Consider the following 24,148-nt stretch of genomic DNA (forward strand, 5'->3'; position numbering starts at 1 on the left):
AGTGACTTACACAGTTCAATGCAATAAACTGACAATAAACATCCTTCCACCAAGAAAAGTAGATCCTCAACAGCAGGCTGTGGTGGCCTAGCAATAGAACAGCTATTGAACAGTGCTTAAAACATCACACACATTCTCAGACATGAGCTGAGCCTGATACAGAGCACAAACAAACAAACAAATATAAAGCCTTAAATAAAGTGGTTAAGACTAAAATAAGGGTTTTTTGCACTGTTTACCTTTATATATACATACACACACCCTTAAAAATGATGGTTCTTTATGGGTTCTTTAGGTTCTATTCTATATAGCCCTACCTCCAAAAACATTTGCATGCTTTAAGGGTTCTCTGCATGGTACAATGGTTCTTTGAGTGTCCATGGTTCTGTCATTTGTATCAACTTTTCCTTTTTTGTTTGCATACACTCTGGTTCTTCAAAGGTTCTAAACACAATACTTCTTTATAGAGCCATGAACACTCAAAGTACCCTTTGCATGCTTAAAAGATTCGTTGCATGGTGAAATTGCTCTTCAGATTGATGGAGAATGTGTTGTATATGGTTCTATATAAGTCTTTCTTCAAAAGAGTTCAATGTAGCACCAAAAAGGATTTTTCTGTTGTTATAATGTCAAGCTTCTAACAATAGCAGAACCCTTTTTGGTGCAATCTAAAGAAATATTTTACCATGCAAAGAACTATTTAAGCATGCGACTGGTTCTTGGAGTGTTCATGTTTCTATACAGAACTGTTGTCTTTACTAAAGAACACTTGAAGAACCATGGAAAAAATAATACAAATGGCAGAACCATGAAGCGGCTTAGAAAATGAATGGATGGATGGATGGATGGATGGATGGACACTCAAAGAGTCATTGCACCATGCATAGAAAGAACTCTTTAAGCATGTAAATGGTATTTTGATTGCTCATGGTTCTAACTAGATTCATTGTCTTTACAAAGAACCCTTGAAGAACCATGTTTTTAAGAGTGTACACAAAAAAAGGAAAGAATAAAATAAATGACTGATGTTTTTAAAAAACCTGGCAGCGTCCTGCTGGGAGTCAGTCTGACCGGAGGCACGCTGAGGTGTCGCCCTCTCGTGGTGAAACATGCAAAGTCGAGCTGCAGCGTTCTGCTTTACAGACTGAAGAACAGAAGAGGCGACAGTTACTAGTTGCATTTACATGGTTTATTATTCTTAAAGTGAGCTTTGGATGGACTGAGTATTTTTAAATTAGCCCTGCTGAAAAAAATCATACAAACCATTTAAAGTGTAAAGGAGTCTAAGGCAAGGGTCTTTAATTAAAATTCAGTAAGGTCCAGTTAGAGAAAATTTCCTCAAGCAAAGGTCCAGAACATCATAATGTCTAATGTGCATCATGATTCAGTGCCATATACTGTTTACTGAAGTAGCCTAGTTGGTATATCAGCATCTTATACAGTCAACAACTGAGTGTCAAATCAAATAAAGTACAGTTCAGTCAAATTTCAACAACATTTATCATCAGTTTTCTCTTTTTAGATCGCACCAAGTGAAATAACCTCCCTCTGACTCACTTTCTTCTCCGACTGCTGTTTCTCACCTTGTCCCTCCCCTGTGTGTCATCACTCACTCGAGTCTCAGTGCTCATTGTAATGCACAGATCTGATTGGCTGAGTAGCGTCACATGTGATATTTACAGCACACACGATTGGTCTGTGAGTCTCTGGCTGCTAAAACAGTACATAAAGGCTAGAAAAGCTACGCGGATTAAAATAGGACCACCCCGTTGAAATTAAATAATACTCCATAGTTTATCAGTTGTAGGTCCATGTCCGCATAGGATAGCATCTGGGTCCAGACTCAGACTGCAGTCTGCCTATTAGTGTCCTCTGGTCTAAGGGTTTAACAGGTGTTCTGATTCCTGATGCATTTGCTGGTTTCCTAATGGGATATAAATTAGTTCTACAGGAAACTAATGGTCTTCTATAGTAACCAGAGCCAATTCAGACTACACAGCACCATATCATTATTGGTCTTATTGCCTTTTTTCAGCAGGAATAAAACTTTTATGAGCTTTTTATAAACGCAATGACATGCAAATGATTTAAGCCCTATATTGAATTGAAATTTACAAAGTACAAAGACAGTATATGAAATGTTGAAATTTTATAGTTTTTTGAGAAATATATGACCATTTTGAATCTGATGCCAGCAACACATTTCAATGAAGTTGGGACAGGAGCAACAAAAGACCAGAAAAGTTGCATTACAAAGCAGCTTGAGAGAAAATTAAAAGAAAATCCGGGTCCAAGCCCCAAATGTCCATGGGACCACAGTCATTTGGTGAGAAAGTGAAAACCTGTGTGTGTCGTCAGGATAACTGCGATAAGTGATTGAAAGAGATGATGATGCTGATGGGGTAGACAAGTTTAAAAAAGGATGAGGTGGCTTACTTCCATATTTTAGGTAAAATATCAGCTTATTTAACCTGTGATATTCATAAATAGCCTGTATTCAAAACATAGAACAAGTAGTATTTGTGCAAACTACTTGATTTTTTCTGATAAAAAGCTGCTGTAGTTTTTTGCCATCTGGTCCCTTGAGTGTTTACTGTCATGCCCATGCTGGGTTTGATAATGTGTTCTAGGATTCATTCATTACAGTCTCTTGACATTGGAGGCACACATTTGTTATGGTCATGGATGGATGGATGGATGGATGGATGGATAGATAGATAGATACTTTATTGATCCCGAAGGACATTTATCATCAATGAAAACCCATTCCATTGCTCTTGAAATTGCCAGTCATCCCTGTCATGTACACAATGTTGTTACTGAATGTCATTCAGTAATTTAATTTGCAAGTTAATTGTAAATTAATTGTAGGTTTACAGTAGAGGTGCCACCATCAAGTGATAGGAACAATTGCAACGTAGAGGCCAAACGAACTGATGAAAATCAGTCCGCAGGCCACATTTGGCCCTGAGGCAGGATTTTGGACACCCCTGCCCTACGAAGAACACTACAGAGCCCCCCGAAAGGACATGGGGGGAAAATATGGCACAGGTTTTTCTATAATGTGTAAAATCCCATGCCTGCAAAATTATGAGATTTTATTTTTCTCAAATGAATTATCTCAAGATAATTATCTCAGGATAATCTCAAGATAATGTTCTGAAGATAATTATCTCAAGATAATTATTTCGAGAATTCTCTCAAGATATGTATAGGAAAAACGTAAGCACATTACGCACTACAATACGCCATTCAAGCATCATTCCACTCAGTATAATGAGAGAACTTGTAGAAAGTAGAATTTCCTTCTGCAATATCTTCCAGATTTCTCAGATGCTAGAGGGCGCTCTCGAGCTCACTAGCAGTAATGCAGGCCTTCTGCTGCCCAAAACCCGTTTGTTGTAGGAAAAAAAGGACATATGTGGGTGAGTTTTCTTTGTGTGTGTGTTTTTTTTAGTGAAATACATCCTTCTACTTTCTAAAATTAAAGATATGTCCTGGGTCAGCGCGAGTGTTTGAGTAGTTTGAGCCTGATGGCATTCTTTTAGATCATCTTAAATTAAATGCTTTAAGAAAAAATCTTTCATTTAAAATAGATTTATCAGATAATGGTTAGCCAATAATCAAATTATCGGAAAGGAAACGGTCTATCAAGTCATCTCTCCCCAGTATAGCTGTAAACGGCCTCAAAGTAAACAAAACATTCTCCACTTTAACCTCACAAATGAGAGCAGAACCACAAACACACTCACACTCACTGCCATCTACAGCACATGCACAGTGACAGTGATTCAAAATAAGTGATATTAACTGGATGGAAAAGATTTTCCCTCTGACTCACTATAACATGATAAACTTTGCAGATGCCTCTATTAACATGATCATTTTCAGTGGTGGATGAAGTACACAAACCATGTACTTAAGTTAAAGTAGAGATGCCCAAGGTAAAATATTACTCCAGTAAAAGTAGAAGATCCTCCCTTTAGACCTCCACTTCAGTAAAAGTACAAAAGTATTTGCCTTCAAATGTACTTAAGTATCAAAAATAAAAGTACTAAAAGATTAATTATTACTGTAATGTCCTGTTATAATTTTTGTAACAAGACTTACTTTATCAACTCAATTTAGGTGAAAGTCCTCCAGTGTCTCTCTTGATAAACCAGTCTTTTAATAGAATGTCATTAATTAGTGACGCTGACATCTTTACTGTAATGGGTATATTCATTTCCTGAGCACAGAACAGCACAAAACATTTTAACAGCGCTGTTATATTTTAAGAGCTTTTAAACTCGAGTTACAGTGAGCGCGAACAGCCAATGAGCTGCTCCGCTCGCCAACCAATCAGCACTCGGTAGCAGGAACGTTCATATCGTTAAACAGGTGAGTTTTCTGTTTTTTAGTGAAATACAAACTTATACATTCTAAAATTAAAGGAAGGTTCTGATTAGAAACTACTTAAACTTTTCGTTTTTAGTCGTTGAGCTCCGTTTGAAAGCTCCATGGTGAAAGTTAATACCGTTCAACATGGCGGAGCAGAAACTGGTCTGTAGAGGAGACGACGTTTATGCTCTGAGCTTTAAAAGCCGGCGGCGGGACGGACGCCCAGTTTATGTGTCTCGGAACACGACGTCTTCCTTTAATAAGGACATGTGAAGGACGCTTTCCTGAGTCTGACATCGTTTTAAAGCAATTACTGGATCTCACGTGACGTTCGCTGTCATGGTAACGTTTACTCTAAGTGGTTCTCCACGCATGCGCGTCATTTTGCATGGGATTAGTTGTAGTGCGCACGTAAACGAAGATTTTCCATCAGACTGTTGAGTAGAGTGAGAAAGTAAGCACATCAGTCAAAATCTGTAATCGGAATGGCAACAACCTTTGCATGTAAACAGAAACTGTAGGCCTTAATCAGACTAGACCATTCCGACTGAGACGGTTACATGGATGTATTCTGATCGAGCTATTAGTCGGATTATTGACTTATTATAAGGCTGCATGTAGACATGGCTACTGATATTGATCATGAAACAGTTTCCAGTACTGATACAGTGAGCTTCATGAATGCTGCGAGACAAAAACAATCCCCGTAGAAGAGAAGAACGAGTTTTGGAGGAAGAAGTGGACGGTTGGCCAGTGTGCCTGTTGCCAAGGGAACGTTCAGTCAACAAGCAACCAAAGCAGGAAGATGAACTTGAGGTGAGACGTTTCTCGATATTAAAAGCGTTTCTGGCATTCTGTTATCTTTAACCTGACTACCAAACCATACTTACCATAGCACACAAAAGAAATCTGTATTTTTACTAGAAAAGGGATAATATTTCTGCTGTATAATCATCTCTTTTCTCACCTGTGTGCCTGTACAGCTGCCTGCGCAGTAACGTTATCCTGTAACAGCATTGGGATTGTTGGCATTAATACTTTTTTCTCATAAGATTTTGATTTTGAGGCATCTTGACTTATGATAACTGCAGATTTGGCATTTCCATAACAGAAAACCTGTCGGTGGACGGTCATTGCACCAGAGTACCATTTCTTTCGGAGACCAAACCAAAACCAGCTACTCCACCACTCATACAGAGGTGAGGAAGTAGCATTAGGTGGTTCTGAAGGGCAGGCTGTTCACTTTCAGTCTCCTCTTACTGTATTCACTGTCTCAGGCTCCTCTTCATGTAACATGAACCAATACATAAAAGGCCTTCTGCACCAAAACCACAGCTGATGCTGCAACCAGTTCAGTTCCCCCCCAAATTCACGTTCCCCTCCACGAGTCTACAGAAACACATCACTGAGCAGAATCGCAGAGACGGTCACTGGCTGAAATATGAAAGCTCATGACTCTCAACATGGTGTCTGTTTGTGGAGAAAGTCCTGCCCTTCAAGAGGGAGGGCCAAGCTGCTTTTTAGTTTTCCTGCATGCATAATTAGCTATGATTTCATTATTTAAAATGCTGTTAGTTTAACTGCCACTGTACAGATGTTTACAAATGAAAGAAGCGCAAAGCAAGAACACCAATCAGGGCACAGCGGTCACTTTGTTTTGAGCTTGTTTTGACCTGTTGGTCATACCGACCCAGTGCAGCACACAGTTCAACGTCAGCACAGCTGTCAACACAGAGTCTATTCAACATAAATGATGGAACTATCCTAACTTTGTGTAAATAGATCATGATATAGAAATATGTACACATATGCAGTCGTGACTGACGCGACTTTTTTCTGAATTTATACAAACTTTCATTTTATAGTAAATTAGTTTTGGCTAGTTTATGTTTATGAACAGAGACCTACAGATCAGTACAGTAAAGGAAACTCATTTGTGATCCTGAGTTTAAAGCAAGTTTTTATTAAACTTTAAACTTGTAACTAAGTTGTAAATAAATCTTAAATCTTTAACTCAAGTACATGGTTTGTCTCCCACTGCTGGCTACATCTTGCCAGAAATAAAATCTTCAGTTAAAGAACATCACATGTTTTTCCACAAACTGTCTCTGTCTTTCACTCTGCCAGTGCTGGAATTTTTTCTCCCAACTGCATCGGCACAAACACACAGCATTATGGGATATGTAGGCAGCAAAGGATACATCTACTCAAAAATGCAGGACGTCAGCAGGCAGCAATATATACATTGGACGTGGACATGAGTGGGTGCCTTTCTGCCTCAGAATAATGTCTGAGTAGACAGCATTTCTTACGTTTCAGTTCACAGTTATGAGACGTGCAGCTTTGGCTGATATTGATTGCTTTCTAATAGATACATTGTTTATGGCTGTGTCCAAAACTGAAGACAGCTGTCTTCGATGCCTTGCTGCCTGTATATCTCATAAGTCAGTGCCGTAGAAGGCAGCATGGTCCACAGTGGCAGTGCTACTGTTTTCTGCTGTTTTTTTCTAATCGTTCTGTGTGGACACAAAGGATTATGGGATATGTAAGGCAGTGAAGAATACATCTATGCTGCCTTCAAAAAATGGCCGAATGGTGGGACATGAGTAGGCAGAGTTTCTTATATTTGAGATACAGCCTGAGTGTAGAAGCCGTTATTTCATGACCTATCTAGTGCACTACTTAGGAAGTGGAGAACCATTTGAGACTTGGCCAATGTGTTTTTAGTTCTATGAAGCTAATTCGGTTGCAGATAAATGATTGTAATACGCTTGTCCTGCACATCTTCTTAAGCTGTAAATATAAATGAAGGAATGTTAATGTGTCCAGAACAATGTTGTAGAAGATTGTAAAATGACTCAGAAGGCTATAATTATATCCAGAAATCATATTTCAAAAAGTAAAGATCAGATCCAAAAATAATGTAAATAGATCATTACAGTAGATTTTATTCATTTACTGTTTACAGAATTCTTGAAATATTGATTAAAACATAAAAAAATACCTTTTGCTGTGCTTTTCGTACATTTCCTTAAAAAAAGGCTACTATTTGAGTGGTGGATCATTCTCAGCACTGCAGTAAGACTAGTGTGTGTTGCGCTGGTCTGAGTGGATCAGACACAGCACTGCTGTTGGAATTTTTAAACACCTCAGTGTCGTTGCAGGACTGAGAATCATCCACCAACCAAAAATGTCCAGCCAACAGCATCCTGTGGGCAGTGTCCTGTGACCACTGATGAAAGACTAGAGGATGACCAACACACACTGTGCAGCAGCAGATGAGCTGTCGTCTCTGACTTTACATCTACAAGGTGGACTGACAAGGTAGGAGTGTCTAATAGAGTGGACAGTGAGTGGACACAGTGTTTAAAAACTCCAGCAGCACTGCTGTGTCTGATCTACTCAGACCAGCACAACACACACTAACACACCACCACCACTTCACTGTTACTGCAGTGCTGAGAATGATCCACCACCCAAATAGTACCTGCTCTGTGAGGGTCCATGGGAGTCCTGAGCACTGAAGAACAGGGTAAAAGGGGGTAACAAAGTATCAGAGAAACAGACGGACTACAGTCTGTAACTGTAGAACTACAAAGTGCAGCTATACAGTAAGTGGAGCTGAGAAAATGGACAACGAGTGCAGAAACAAGGAGGTGGTCATAATGTCATAATGGTCATAATACTATATATATATATATATATATATATATATATATATATATATGTGTTTCAGATCACCAAACAAATTTAAATATTAGACAAAGGTAACACAAGTAAATACAAAATGCAGTTTATAAATGAAAGGCCTGTATTATTAAGGGAAAAAGAAATCCAAACCTACCGGGCCCTGTGTAAAAAGAAGTGATCGTCCCCTAAACCTAATAACTGGTTGGGCCACCCTTAGCAGCAAAAACTGCAATCAAGCATTTGCGATAACTCTTTTACAGCACTGTGGAGGAATTCTGGCCCACTCGTCTTTGCAGAATTGTTGTAATTCGGCCACATTGGAGGGTTTCCGAGCATAAACTGCCTTTTTAAGGTCATGCCACAGCATCTCAATCAGATTCAGGTCAGGACTTTGGCTAGGCCACTCCAAATATATATACATATATAAAAGATGCTGAAGACTGTAAATAAACATGTCTTTTACAGAAAAATGTTGAACTATTTCTTTAAAGAGTTTCTCAGGCAGGAGCTGTGATGGCCAGCCACTGATTTTTCAGCAGAAATCTGCTGGCAGTGTGGACCTCAGCACCCCTACAGGATCTTCATATGGTTCTACGCACTCAAGAGACGTCCACAGTCCCAAAGACGTGATGCCGGTACAGAAAGAAGTTTCTTTTAATGTGCCTTTCATTCACACTATCCACTCAGTCCTGCGTCCTTCTAAGACGAAATTTAACAGTAGATGGCAGTAAGTGTCCAAATGCTGTGACGTCTCACCTTCCACCCAGCAAAGTGTCCTGCGCGACGTGAGAACCAGGAACCGGATTCATAATTGTGAAGGGCTGATTATGAAAGAAATCACCAACCCTCTAGAGGCAACACCTTACAGGAGCTCCTATCACACAGAGCACTGCAGTCCTGCCGCCAGCGCTCAGCCCACAGGAGCTGCCGGCCAAGCCGCACTCTGGCACCAACGCAACATCCTCACAGGTACTTCAGAGGCTCAAGCTTTTAATCCAGTTATAGATGACACTGAACCAAAGGTTTTTTTTTCTCTCTTTAAGTAGCATTCCAGCCAGAATGAACAACTTGATCATCTTTTATAAACATGTTCTTACAGTGGTGCTACAGTACTTCCTGGTCTAAAGACTTGGAAAACGCCCTTCTGATGATGTATCTTGAAGGTGGAGGTATAATTTGAAAGTGTAAATATTTAGAAGCAGCCTGCTCAAATGATTTTTTAAAACATTTTTTACTTGCTTTTCATTGTTTAACAGAAATGTTCCTTCAACAAAGAAAATGTTTGATGATCAGTTGTGGTTATCGCTATATCATGAATTCTAGCACTATCGATAGTAATTATTAGCCTCTGTGAGTGTAATCATTCACAGAATTCATTCTTTGATTCAATACAGAACAACACTGCGGAGTCTTGATTTGTTCCATTTTTCAATATACAGCAAAAAAGAGGAGTGGCTAAAAATGGGCCTTAATGTTTCCATTTTCACTTTGATAAAGCATTCAGTATTATAAACGTCAATATTTAGAGCAGAAGTTGTGCCTCATAATGTCCCAATCTTTTTCAGGCCAAGCCAACATGGTAGTTACAATACAATAACATTTGATATGCTGTATAATTAAGTCTGTATTAGCCTCTAGATAAGTGGCTCATAGACCCATTGAGCACTGTAGGGATTCCCAAGACTGGTTTATGCGGTTTCTAACAGTATGACATACTATTATAAAGATGGACAAGAGTATGTAGCATAACTAAGGAACTCCTTTTAGACGTCTTTGTTCAGACTAGTTTTGGACTCCATGTTGGCCTCTACATTTATGTTTTTTTCCTCAACCCTTACTCTGCTCTCAATCACTGGCAACAACTGTTTTACCCCACAGGAGAGGACGGAGGCCCAGTTGGCCCTGGGAACCCGAGGAGGCAGTCTAGAGAGAGGCTGCTGTGGGCTGCCCGCTGCCGGGAGACTGATCGTCTCTCTCTCTGCCTGTACTGAACTATCCATTAAAGGGCCCATATACTACATTGTTACTTTCTTTTTCCTCTCAGATCCACTTATGTTTCTGCAGTTTTAAGTATCACAAAGTCATCATTTATTTTTTATGACCATTTTTAAATCTTAGTGTTTAGAGTTGAACAAAGGTGCTTGTGAGTGGATTCAAAACCAGCCCAAGCTGTTACACTCCTCTTTAATGTGAACTATGTGAATAGGATAGGTTGAGTATATGGACACGTGTAAATGTGTTGTTTTTGTAACCAAAAAAAAAAAAAACAAAACAAAACAAAAGGATAATATATATATATATATATATATATATATATATATAAATCATTTTTTTGTAGACTTCTGAGGTGAGAGGTACTTTTGGACAATTTGAGAAGTGTTTACAGGCTACATCAAACACTAAGTGGTTGTTTTTCCAAGAATAAATGAATCCATAATTTTTCTTTTACACTAATTTAGATTAATTCAAAAGCTTAAATTTCCAATTATTTATCCTAATTACGGTTTACATCTGTAGATGACACTGCAATAGGGTTGTATGAAGGCTCAATTTTGTCAAAAACACAATATGGTAAGCTTTCAATACTTCCAGTTCTTATGGCCCAGAACTGGATTATTTTCTTTTTCGGTATAAAAGAATTTAGTGTAGTGTGTAAACACAGCTATAGTTTGAAAGGTACTGTTCACTTCCTAGTAAATAGACAGAAACTGATCTGTGAAAACTGCCTGTTTTGAATTCAACGTTTTTGTAACGTAACGAAAACAAAAAGAATTAAAAAAAACATCTGCCCATTGAGTCTACAACAGTTTAGCCCCACCCATTCACACTGAAATTATAAGGAGCATTTCAGCTCAGACTGCTTTTGAACAAGGCACAATACACAACAGCCAACTGGCACTGAGCTCATTTACATATTTTAAAAGACAGTAAAAAATTGTTTAACTGTGATAAAGGTTGGAAAGTGAAAACGTAAAAGAGTTTTTGGTACAACTCTTAGGCCCAATCCCATTTCAACCCTCGCCCCTACCACTTAGCCCTACTCCTCTGTTTTGTGTGTTCACTTCTAGTGGTAGGGTGTCCCCACTGTTGTTGAGACAGAGGGGTAGGGTGAAGTGTTAGGGCTACATGACCCTCCAAACTTAATCTTCGTTTAATGTCATTTCAATGCATTATGATCCTTTTCTTCATAACAAGCTTAAAAATGTTCTAGTATTATGCTGATATGTTAGTAGCTAGCTAGCTAAATTTTCCATTCCATCTTAAATGGTGCAGCAGCTCCATTGCAGCACCTCAGGCTTCAGAACTGCTGTACCATTTAAGGTGGAACAGGGGGAGAAAGAAAGAAAAAACCTGGCAAATATCAGACTTCAGCTTCAGATCACTGAAGAAATAGTGGTGGGTGATAATACTAGAATGTAAATGTAAATGATAATAATTGCAACCCCCACCCCACCCCACCCGCTTTGAATGCATATAATGCCCTAAATGTAATCAAAGCCCAGCAGTGAGGAGCTGAACTCTACCCTCCTCTGCTGTCTCTGCAGACTGGTAGGCTACAGAACAGCGCTAGTAGCTGTTAATGAAGTAATGTTCTCTTCATTTGAGGGCTCTATTTTTTTAGTTGAGTATAGGGGGTAAAAATAAGAAATGGAATTGGGTCTTTGAATCCACTCCTTTGTTTCCCTTACTAGGAATCTGAATTGACATCAGAATTCCTGGAATGGAACATTCCCAAATATTAGTATCAGAAAAGAAAATGTGTCATCTACACTGAAATCCTCAGAAATCCATTCAACGAATGTTCAAAGCATTAGCGAAAGGCATCTACACATGACGACAAAAGTTCAAATCTAAAATAAATACTTACAGAAAAAATTTTAAGTCCATTTTATTAAGGTAGAATTAAGAATTGGAAAAAAAAGGTTGAAATGAGCAGGTGAGAAGACATGTAAAGACTAAGACCTCAAACACACACAGACAGACGTACACAGATATAGCAGTCAAAGAAAACATGTATATTTACAGTGGTAACCCAGGAGTCGGAGCTTGAGGGGTCAGAGCTGGAGGATAGTAATTATAATGAGCACAGCAGTACAGGTCAGCACCTCTCATGCATGCATTCACAGGGCACCAACGCACAGTTTTGAAACATCCAGTTTCTCCTGGTTCCTCCCAGTTTCTTCCAGTGCAGTTTTAAAAATAAATCTAAACACCTTTAATTATGTGGTGCTCCAAGGTATGATTACCGGTCGCTTCCTACAGCAATCTAGAACAAGAGAAAGCTACGCTGAGAGCCGAGTATGTATTTCAGTAGTCGCCTCATTGGCTTACAAAAGGGAATGGCTTTAAAGCAATCATGGGTTTCAAGATTTCGCAAAAAGTGAATACCTTAAACGCTGTTAGACACGTACATAGATGTGATACATATGATGATGCATCGGTTTGGTAGACAAGAATCCAAGCTCTGCCAATCAAGGTGAAAAACGTGAAATTCCAAATGGTGAAGTGAAGCCTAGAAGCGATTGGCTTGTGTTTAAGCCTTTAGCTAGTCTACATATTTGCTTCTTTCTCCAAGTCACTGGAGCTCAAGCCAGAACTTCATTGGTCTGTGGCATTATTTAAAGTACAGATGGGGAGATGGCCATGTTCAACTCTTAAATACTCCTACATAATTCCTCTCAACCTTTGTCATTGCACTGCAGCATGTTTTCACTCATTCTTCTTTTCTTTGTGTTTGAGCAGTTTGTTGATCTCTCTCTTGGCCATGCCAGCGTACTTTGTGATGATGCCGTGCTGGTTGAGGCCAGGCAGAAGCAGAAGGAAGCTCACTGGAGGGTAGAGGGAAAAAAAAAAGAAAAGAAATAAATGAGCAGGCAAGCTGCAACAGATCACCAGAGTCACAAGTACCTGTCAAACTAGCTATTTAACAGCTGGATCTGAAGGGTGTAACTTTGTGCTGAGGGGGGAAAGCAGAAATTTAAAATTTAAAAAAAAAAAAGAAAAAAAAAAAAAAAAAAAAAAGAGCTAGAAGAAGCGAAACAGAGCCCCCTTCTTAATTCTCATTGTCCTTTAAAGAGCCCATATCACGGAAAAAAACACTTTTTCTCCTTTTAGTTGTGTGAACACATTTACACAACAGTCATTGAATTTAAAAATATTGGAAAATTCAAAGTTTAAGTTTCATTTAAAGTTTGTTATATATAAAAGCTTAACATTTCAGTCCATACATGAAAACGAAGTTGTAAAAACAGCCCATATAAATTCACAATTTCTGTGATGTCACAAAAAAAACCAAAACAAAAACAACCCTTTACATATTTATGGCTATTCAACTAATCAACAATTTAGCCCCGCCCACTCATGCTGATTTTATGAAGAGTGCATCATCCTGAATGAGGCACAATACAGTGCAGCCAATGAGAACAGCACTCATTTACATATATTGGTCTTAAATGTACAGAAACAAAAACAGCCTGTTTAATTCTAAGGGATAAAGAGAGGTTGGAATTGGTCATGTAAAAATAAATTGTGACTGTTTTAGGGTCGACCCATCCAGGGTGTACCCTTGCCTCCGCCTAACGACAGCTGGGACAGGCTCCAGCTCACTAACTCTTCTTCTGAGCTAAAAGGTATGAGGCAAAGTACAATGTGACTATCAATAACCTTAGCTTAGGTAACAGACAATTAGCGTTCGCCCGTTTATCTTAAAGACTTAAGATCGTCTACTTTCGTGTAAACTTTAATTACCTGAATATTTTTCAAACAGCGCCTCAAATCTGAATGTCAAATTTGAAAGGCCCATCCCTACTACAAATCTAACAAAGTTTTACATATTACAAAAAAAATACATATACACTCAATAGAAAACTTTACACAGGCCACATTTTATGGTTTGTATGTTAACTTTAGCAAATAAACAGTAATCAGTCATCGAACTGTGCTGACTGCTGACTGTGAACTGTTCCTTCTGCATTAGTTAACTAGCAGAAAAAGAACAACGTTTTTGTTAAATTGTGAAAAAATGACTATTTAAAATAAAAGACTTGGAATTCTAGTATAAATATGTGCCAAATATAATCAATCAAATATGATTATTCAATCCCACATTTGTTTTTCCTGGGCATCAGATCAGAAAGTGAGACTACAGTAGTTAGCCAACCCCTGCATTTTGAAAGAGGCACAAAACAGGACAGCCAATCAGAGATCATTTATCAGTCTTAAAGGGGCAGTAACAACAATAGCCTGTTTAATTCTAAGGGATACAGAAATGTTGGAAAATGTTCATGTGAAAACGACTGACTGGTTTCTGGTGCACACATTAAAATAATGTATGTCAAATGCACTGTGTCAGCCTCTTTAACGCTCTGGCGGAGGCAGGGAAATGAACAGCATATTTTTGGACTGTTAATGTGGCCTGTTTTCTTGGCCTACATACCAAAGCCTCTTTGTTGAACAGCCTTCTCACACTTGCCACATGAGCCTCCTGCCGTACACTTAAATGGTGATGACTCATTGTATTACAGGCAATCTATTAACATTCTTCCACACACAAGTTGCAAACCATCCAACAGAACACAGTCCTGATGGTGCAAAAGGTCTTTTCCCCCCACATTAAATGAAAATTAATTTGGTGATACAAACTTTGTAACTAATTGCATTCCTTCCGCTGCCATTGAAGAACAGCAATAGGAAATACTCAGATTTGGCCTTTCACTGCTGTAGTGTTACTGTTGGAGGACCTTTTAGCAAAAGGGATGCTGGCTTTTTGCCCAGTGACATCTAACCCCAGACAACAGCGGCACAGTGTTGTACATACCAATCAGGTAAGTCAGGAAGAGGTTATGGACCTGCTGTCCAATCCAAGCCACAATCACAAGACTGCTGATCACTGACAGGAAGTACTGTTGGGGGACACAAAAACAAGAGACTTTTGAAACAGAGCAAAATGAGACTAACAAAGTTGAGTACACAGCTATATTCTGATAGTGCTGAATGTATATTGCTGATGCTTGTTTAAAAGTCAACTGTGTCCAAACAAACAGACATTTATCAGCAAATTTAACACAAGACCCAAATCAGAACTGAAGTATTTGATTCAAATTCAGTCCTGCGCACATTCACCCGATATAGGTCAGGAAGAATTGAGTAACTGTTTACAGAGAGACAATAAGACACTGTTTACCATCTTTGGCTTCTCCTCCTTCAGGGCGAACAGGCGCTTCCACCAGCCGAGCACGCGGCGCTGCGTCTTCACCAAGTTCCCACAGATCTGGTGGAAACGCTGCTGCTGCTCTGTGGTCCTGTGGTGGAAAGAAAACAACAAAAAATAAATCAATAAAACTTAAAACAAAGAAACAAAAAAAAAAAAAATGAGGACAACAAATACAACACCTAACATAAAACATATTAAATATGCATTGTACAGTACTGCACAGAACTCTGACACATTTAATTTCCAGCCCAAACAACTTTCTCAGTGTCAGGGAAAAAATTAGCAGTTAACAACTTAATTTAAGGGCAATTATTGTGCCCACTCTATTACAACTTGCATTCTTTACAATTTTTTCCCCACACACAACCAAAGTTCAGTCATAGAAGTTGGCTAAATTTCATGCTTCTCACCATCCAAGTAATCTTAAACACATTCAGTGATGTTGAGATCTGGACTCTGGGGTGGTCCGTCCAATGATTTGAGAACCCCTACAACTTCCTGTTTGTCTGTTTCTTTTCTCAGTAATGGCTTCATCCTTTCAGGCACATAGCGCTGAGTCATCTCCTCACAGCGGAAGGATGGACAGAAACACAATGTTTTTAACCTGAAGCCGCTTGATTTTCTCCTCTTTCAAAAGGTGAGAGCTTTAAGCCCTGTTTATCTGACCGGGGCAGTTTTGGTGGTCTAGCAGGACTCTGCAGTTTTATTCTAAAGGGACTTAAATGGAACAAGATACTGTACATAAGATACACCGATCAGCAGATCATGACCACCTCCTTGTTTCTGTGCTTACTGTCCATTTTATCAGCTCCACTTACTGTATAGGTGCACTTTGAAATTCTACAGTTACAGACTGTAGTCCATCTGTTTCTCTGATACTTTATTAGCCCCCTTTTAGCCTATTTTTCAGTGGTCAGGACCCCCATAGACCCTCACCCTCACTCCCATAGGTAGGAGGTAGGAGTGTCTAATATAGTGGACAGTGAATGGGCACAATGTTTAAAAACTCCAGCAGCACTGCTGTGTCTGATCCACCAGCACAACACACACAAACACACCACCACCATGTCAGTGACACTGCAGTGCTGAGAATGATCCACCACTCAAAAAGTGCCTGCTCTGTCCACTGAAGAACAGGGTAAAAGGGGGCTAATGAAGTAACAGATGGACTACAGTCTGTAACTGTAGAACTACAAAGTGCACCGATACAGTAAGTGGAGCTGATAAAATGGACAATGAGTGTGGAAACTCACATAACCCTGCTCTTTTGAATGTAAATAGAATAAGATACAGTGATCTTATAAAATCCCATACACAGCAGGAGCACTTCTGTAAACGAGTCCATATTTGCAGTGGAAAACTCGACTGCATATGTGCTTAGGCACTGCATTTTATTTCTGGACGTAAAACATGACCATATATACAGGAGGCAGAGGTACAAGGACGCTGCCAGACTCTAAAATAAACCCCTGCGCTCTGATCTACACTGCCTCAGCTGACTGTTCGGAGGCCTTTGCCTACTGCAGTGTGTCTGCAGATAGCACAGTCCCAACCAGCAGGGAGGAAATGACTGCTGAGTCAGTGTAGCACTCCGTCTGACGCTGCACATCCAGCAGCACCTGTAGACTGCCAGTCAGCAACACCAAGACACGAGCTGAGGGGACAGACAACAGTCACTGGGCAGACTCACCACAACGGAGAGAGATGGAACGAGACCACTTTTACTATTCTGAGATCAATACGGGTCCCTTGAGTACTGATCTAATACTTATTCTTTTAAAACATTTTAAAAATAAATTTTAACTGAAGCACTTCACTTAAGATGACCATTTAGAAGCATCCAATTTAAGCTGCTCAAACACGCCACCTACATCCAGGAAGTAATACAGACAGTCATCAAAGGTTTTTCACACACTCAGAGCTCTACAGAGAACAAAAATTTGAAATTGGATGTCAGTTAAGTGAGCAAGTAAAGCACACAAATTAAATCACTACTCATTTGCTGAATTTTACATGTAAAAAAAATTATATATAATTTTTTACATGTAAAATTCAGTATATTACATGTAAAATTATATATATATATATATATATATATATATATATATATTTCCCCTTATGTTTATATATACACACACATAAGAAAAAAAAAATCAAAATCGTAACAACTGTAATTTCACATCAACCTATTTTGTAATAAATACAGATTCACGGTCAGGTTAGCTCCATGACTTCCTTCTGAATTGGCCAGGTAGCAGAAAAAACATTATTTTAAACTCCAAGTGTGAAAAACTGACTAGTTAAAATAAAGGACTTGTAATTCTAGTATAAATACATCCAGAATATAAATCAAATCAATCTATACGCATTTGTTTTTTCTTGTGTATCAGATCATAAAAAAAATAAAATAAAATGCATGGCTCCAAATGTAGTCTCAAACGGATCAGAAGCAAACAAGCAGAAAACAAACTCCAAGTGTGAAAACTCAGCAACAACTTGTTTGTGCTGTACTTGAACCACCAGTGCGATCAGAGATAACAGTTCTGCCACCATTTGCAACAAGTGTGTCTAATGTGATATTTATATCTGCCACTGAGAGAAAGGAAGACCACTGTGAAGCTTGCTTACATCCTGGAGAACAAGATGTTCCTGACATTATGAATAAATCAATAGTCACTATAAATGTGTGCCAAGCCTACCCTTAATCTGGAGCCCATCCTCAAAACGCATGTGTACAAATCTACAATTAAATAAACTTAAATTTTCTCCTGCTGAGTGTGAAAAAATGAGCAACGCTAAAAGCTTTAACTCCTTTCATCTTACGTCCCCTCATGTCAAACTCTACAAAAGTAATGATCCTATAAATAACACCACGTTAATGTAACGCCCTAGTTTACATTCTGCTGCTCTTACTGGTTGTGTAACAGAACTTGGCAATGTCATCTGGAAGAGCAAATGATTCACTAAATTGTCTTTAGCTTCAGCTGGAAATGTTCCCAAAGACAGAGGATCCCTCAGTGGGGCTAATTACATACATCTATTACATACATCTGACAGCCTCAAATACAATGGTATCTAATTCTTTGGTGATACGAAGCTGAAGTCAGCTACTCACCAGCTAATCTTTGTTTGGAGGGTCATACAGCCCCAGTACTTCACCCTACACCTCTATCTCAACAAGACTTGGAGCACCTTAACCTTAGACATGAACATGCAAAACAGAGGGCTAAGGGCTAAGCAGTAGGGGTGAGAGGTGAAATGAGATTGGGCCAAAGTCATCCATGTGAACGTACAGCCAACTGTTGTGTTTATAAACATTCTGATTCGGTCTACATCATATGTAACTGTTTATCTGCAGTCCAGCACGCAACTGTGAACGAATTTTTAATTATACTGCCTCGCAAATCCTGTATTTTTAATATGTAATGTGTATCTTATTGTTGTTTTTTGTTATCTGAGCATGCAGAACTGAACTGATTTAACCTTTCTCTACAAACACATACCATTTGTTGGAGCCAAAGATGCGTGGGGCGAGAATGGGCACTAGATAGTCAGCCAGGCACAGAATCATGACAGTGCAGGACAGTCCAGTCAGCACAGATGGGTCCAAATAGTAGATGAGCCTGCCAAGAAGAGAGGGCATGGATGAAACATGGGCTTTAAGGATTAAGACAACGGCAAGCTGTGAAGATTAAAGAATGCACCATTACAAGTTTGTCATTTTTCTCTTCTGGAACAACCGTCGTCTTAACAAAAAAAAAAAAAAAAAAAAAAAAATCCTCTTATAATTTGAATTACCAATATTACCAATTGGTAATAATATCAACAGAACATTCCTTAATTAAAATGAACACATATCACCACTTTTGTTACATACGTCACGATTTACACTCTTATGAACACAGACTGGCTCTGCATTCTCAAATTCACTTTAATCCTACAAATGAGCTCTTACCAACAGCAGCTAAGACAAGCCGAGGCCACTTAATACGAACAGCTGTTGTACTGAAATGTAATCCTGAAAAATATTTCTTATAACTAAAACTATGCACAAACAATGAAAAGCAGTCCTAATCTTTAAAAACACAATAATCCATTGTACTGTAAACAGCTGCTTTAGCAAAGTGTTGGAAGGGAGGACTACATAATCCTTTAAAATCTTCAAATGTGTGGAGCAGCACAAAGACTAAGCCCAAGACGCACACACAAGATATGCTGCAGTTTAGCTGTTTCTGGTCTGTGCTGTTTACTTTAACTTACAGCAGGATACATATTATATAAATATAGCCATAATTATATTTGCTGCTCACTCCAAGAGCTGTACATACTCCATATCTGTGACTGTGCTTAACCTTCATTGCACATTCTTTACATTACTTGCAGATTATTTGCATATACGCATGCGCACACACACACACACACACACACACACACACACACACACACACACACACACACACACACACACACCCATATGACTTTTTACAGTCTTCTACATTACAAGGGACTGAACCAAGACATTTTAATGAGCTATATTAAAGACCAGTCCATTAACAGTCCTGCTTAAATGCAAACCAGCATAGTCTGACCATCTAACCATTAATGTCCCCTTAATGAAGCAGCCAAGTTCATCCACATGATGAGTTTGCTTGTTAATTTCCTCCCTGTTCATTTAAAGAGAAATGAATCTCCCAAACATTGGTGAAAGGAGTTCGAAAGTAACATCCAAACACTGTTTGGGTCAAAAATACGGGACAACCAATCAGTTAAAAATAAATAAATACATGAAAAATAACACTAAGTGGACTTCAAAGGCAAAATTAAAAATACAAGGAAAATGTAGGAACATGGACCCTTAAAATGTATATATAATGATTCCTGATTGCAAAATGTTTAATACGAGAGACATCTCTTCCTCCTCTCTGCTAAAGCGCCTTTCCTTCTGCCTTTGGCGTCAAAAAGCGGTCATCACAAATGGTGCTGCAGAAAAGAAAAAAAAAAAAAAACAAAACTACACAACGTCGTAGCTTATTTAGGCTTGCAGTCTTAGACAAGCTAATTGATAGGCATGTAGAAGTTGTTACTGCAAAAACAAACAAAAAGAAAAAGGAAAATCTGCAGACCAGATCTGACATCTGAAACACATTTAGGATCAGACTGTGGTTGGGCATTGCAGTATGAACCATGTTTTATCTGTATACTCACATGAAAAGCACTGTGGTGGCACCCATCAGTGCCCCAGGGAACCACGGTTTCTCCCACCGCAGGAACTGGTCCCCGGCCAAAATGACTTCGCCCCATCCTTGCAGCTGCTCCTCGAGTTGCGCCGTCTCTTGGGCCTGCATCATATGCAGGGCTCACAGTTAAGAATGATTTCTACCAGTACTGCATCATACAACAATATATTAACTTCGTTTCAGTGTTGTTGATCCATAACAGGCGGTACATCCATGACAGCATTCTATTCCAATAAATGACCGTATCCATGTTGCCCAGCTAGAAGAAATACACTGCTTAAGTTTCCCTTTGGTGTAACTTTAAAAGACAAGATCCGGAAAAACAGTCCAAAGGCTTTGTCAGGTTTGTACGACGTCCTTTTACTATAAAGTAACAGCACACAGGAAGCATGTGGAAATGGATACTTGAATATTATTATCTGTTACTCAGACACAGTGATGCAACTGGAAAATACTGTGATATTAAAGGTTAATCAGTACCACCCAGCACTAGTGTTAGTGTCAGTACAGTGACGACACCCAGGAAGAATGATGAAACAGAACAAGTCAATGCCAGCAAGGTAGCTAGGTGAAGAGTCATGTCCAGCTAGAAGCACAGCTCACAACTTTTTCAAACTATTTCTGCTTTAAGATTCTAAAGTTTATTTAAATTTATTTTCAGGCCTAAATGAGAAAAAAAAAAAATCTCAGACTTCTGGACACCGCTGTATCTTGAAGGTGCAAGGAACTATGACTGTATGACTGCACTGGGGCGGATACTTGAGGGCAGGCATGTTGAAATTTTGTCCCACTAGCTGGCTCATTCAGAAGGAAGTTATATAGCTAATGTGACCATTCATCTGTATTTATTATCCCTACATCACCAGATGGGTGTGTTCCTAGTCTTGAAACCAGAAAATCTCACTGTAGAGTGTCGGTCACCAACCCTCCTCCTACTTTCCTGAGTTTAGTTCCTACCAGCATCAAAAACGCAGCCTCCTTCTTACCTAATGCACTAATGCATCTGATGCAGCTAAACAAGTAGTACTGTACACACAATAGATGGTTCTTCAGGAATGAAAATGGTTCTATATAGAACCATGAACACTCAAAGAACACTTTGCTTGATTTTTGTTTTTACAAAAGGGCTCTATACAGCACCAAAAAAGCTCCTCTATTATCACAAGCTTGACATTGTAACAATAGAAGAAAAAGGTTCCACATGGAACCATACTACAGCACACTTTTAACATCCAAAAGGTTCTCTGAGCTGAGAGTTCATGGTTCCCTATGGATGCATTTTCTTTACTAAAAGATTTTCAAATGTGTAGTAATTAGTTAGCTGGAGCAGGTGGTCAAACTGTGGTTGGAACTAGATGCTACATGAAGGTAGATCTCCAGGACCAACCTTGGTGATCACAGTTCTAGATACTACCGCAGTACCACTGCAGGAGACAAGCAGGCATATTTGCAACACATATAGAAATGGCTAAAACGTTACTTTTGGAGTGTCACTTGAACTACCACAGTAAACTGTACAAAATATAATACAGCTAAATGCTGTAAATGTAAAATAAAATAAAATAAAAAGTTCAAACCATTTGACCACAGGAACATTAATATTTTACTACTAAAAATGAAAAGCAACATGAGAGTAAAATGGTTTAGACAATATACATCACTCACCACCACACCTAACCTTCATTACTCACAATACACAGCCAAACAGGGGCTGGATCTCAAAAAGTTCCTTCCTGCCAGTACAAAATAATGACCTGAATACCCAAATAGTCCTAGACCATTTAGGATTTAACCTGACTTAATCCTGCACTGCAATCCATTTTTTTTGGCTCAGATGTCCTTCAGCTAAAGCATCATCATTAGTTGTGAGAAACGGATTGTGCCCAGTGGTATTGCTACCAGAGCTTAATCCATGTGGACCATCTATCCGCCTTTAGCGGATAAAGGAATTTCCTGTGGATATCATTAGTGTTTATATCCACATGAATGGAGCGGACTATACATGTTTATTCAAAATGCCCAGATTAGACACTGAACAGTACCAGATTTACCCACCTGTTAATCAGCACAGGGAAGAGTGGGTTAGTACTGCTAAATAACGGAGTTAACGTCTTCTGTTTTAAAGGTAGAGTCCCAAATGTGACAAGGTGGTTGTTTTTAATGAAGTGTGGTTACAAATTAAGGCCATGAGTTGCTATATTGAGAACATTAATTAATAAATTGAGGCCAAGAGCTATGAGACTCTTAACTCGTGGACTAAATATATTAATTTGAAACAAATAATTATTTGGCTTCCTTTTACCGGGGGAACGCTACATGGGTTCGCTTCCTGCGTTCCTCCAGAGATGGGGAAGTGCGAGGTCACACCTATATACTGGCGGCGAGCGATCGATTCAGTCCCCGCACTATAGCGCCCATATCGTGCTGTTATCATGTCTCCTCTAGTTTTACACCCACATTCGTTAGCATCAGTGTTTCTAACACTTTTTTCGACGAGGCTGAAGTCGGCTTCCTATTCGAATTTTCCCGTTCCACCTTAAATAGTGCAGCAGTTACACTGTGCAGAGGCTGCACCATTTAAGATGGAACGGGAAAATTCGAACAAGAAGCTTCTGCCTCTTTCACAACACTGAAGCGGGACAACACTCCTGTAAACATATTAAAACATTTAACTACATAACAAAGGCATATATTTGGCCTGTAGTGACAAAAAACAGACAAAAAAAGTGACGCCAACGTTCACCCGCTCGGAAACAGGAGCTGTTAGCGCCAAGCTAGCTGGCTAATCATCGTCTGCTTGTTCGGACAATCTCTCTCACTGTGAAGCATGTAAATTATAACACTTACCAACTGATTAGAACTTTTATTATCGCCTTCTGCCATTGTTTAATTATTTTTTTGTATGCTTTTCTTGTGGTTTCAACCTAAACGTCCTCGCCCCAGCAGTGCGCAGCTCTCTGGCAGCTAACGGTTACATGCAGGATGTTTTTATCCGAAACTCAAGCGCAAAGCTTCTTGGGAAATGTAGTTTGCAGTTCTGCATGGCACATGCGTGGTGGACGTAAAATGACACATTAAAACAGGCGTTTACACCGATTAGTCATGACAGCCGAAGAAACGTTTCGTCACACAGTCCATATCTTTATTTAGACATCTAAAAATTGATTTAATACAAAACACGCCATTTTATTTTCTACATGTATTTAAAACAAAATAGTTTCTAATTGATACATGGAGAAAACCTTTGCTCACTATTGCTTTTTTTTTTTAAACCAAGGTGGTGCTCTAATGTAAACTAACAGAGGTTGTATTAGTACAGTATAATATAGGGCAGGGACATGACAATATTTATTACCATCTTGATAAATCTGTCTTTTTTTTTTTTTTTTAAAGAAATCGAAAATACTTCACAACTGCATGTGCAAAGGGAGCATAACTAGATTTTAACTGGATTTAGTGCATCCCAGAATGTGAAATGTTGAATACATACAATTGAATTCAATTGTCATAGTATTCTTTAAATCATTTTTCCTTTTCCAACTTATCAGAAAAAAAATATCATGGATGTAAAAGCTTCTTAAAGTATCATATTACATTTTTGCTGCATCACCCACCTCTAATATATTAT

General features: G+C 38.9%; 1 protein-coding gene across 1 annotated transcript; it reads right to left on the reverse strand.

The window, feature by feature from the left end:
- Positions 1 to 11,942: 11,942 nt before the first annotated feature.
- On the reverse strand, positions 11,943 to 23,525 carry arl6ip1 (ADP-ribosylation factor-like 6 interacting protein 1). The gene is made up of 6 exons (XM_017697401.2): positions 23,368 to 23,525; positions 20,489 to 20,622; positions 18,787 to 18,906; positions 15,254 to 15,371; positions 14,888 to 14,972; positions 11,943 to 12,899 (listed from the first exon to the last, which is right to left on the reverse strand). The coding sequence occupies exons 1-6, from the start codon at positions 23,401 to 23,403 to the stop codon at positions 12,781 to 12,783; spliced, it is 612 nt and encodes a 203-aa protein (XP_017552890.1). The 5' UTR covers positions 23,404 to 23,525; the 3' UTR covers positions 11,943 to 12,780.
- Between the last annotated feature and the right edge of the window lie 623 nt (positions 23,526 to 24,148).

The sequence above is a fragment of the Pygocentrus nattereri genome, chromosome 14 (assembly GCF_015220715.1).
Source record: "Pygocentrus nattereri isolate fPygNat1 chromosome 14, fPygNat1.pri, whole genome shotgun sequence".
Taxonomy (NCBI): domain Eukaryota; kingdom Metazoa; phylum Chordata; class Actinopteri; order Characiformes; family Serrasalmidae; genus Pygocentrus; species Pygocentrus nattereri.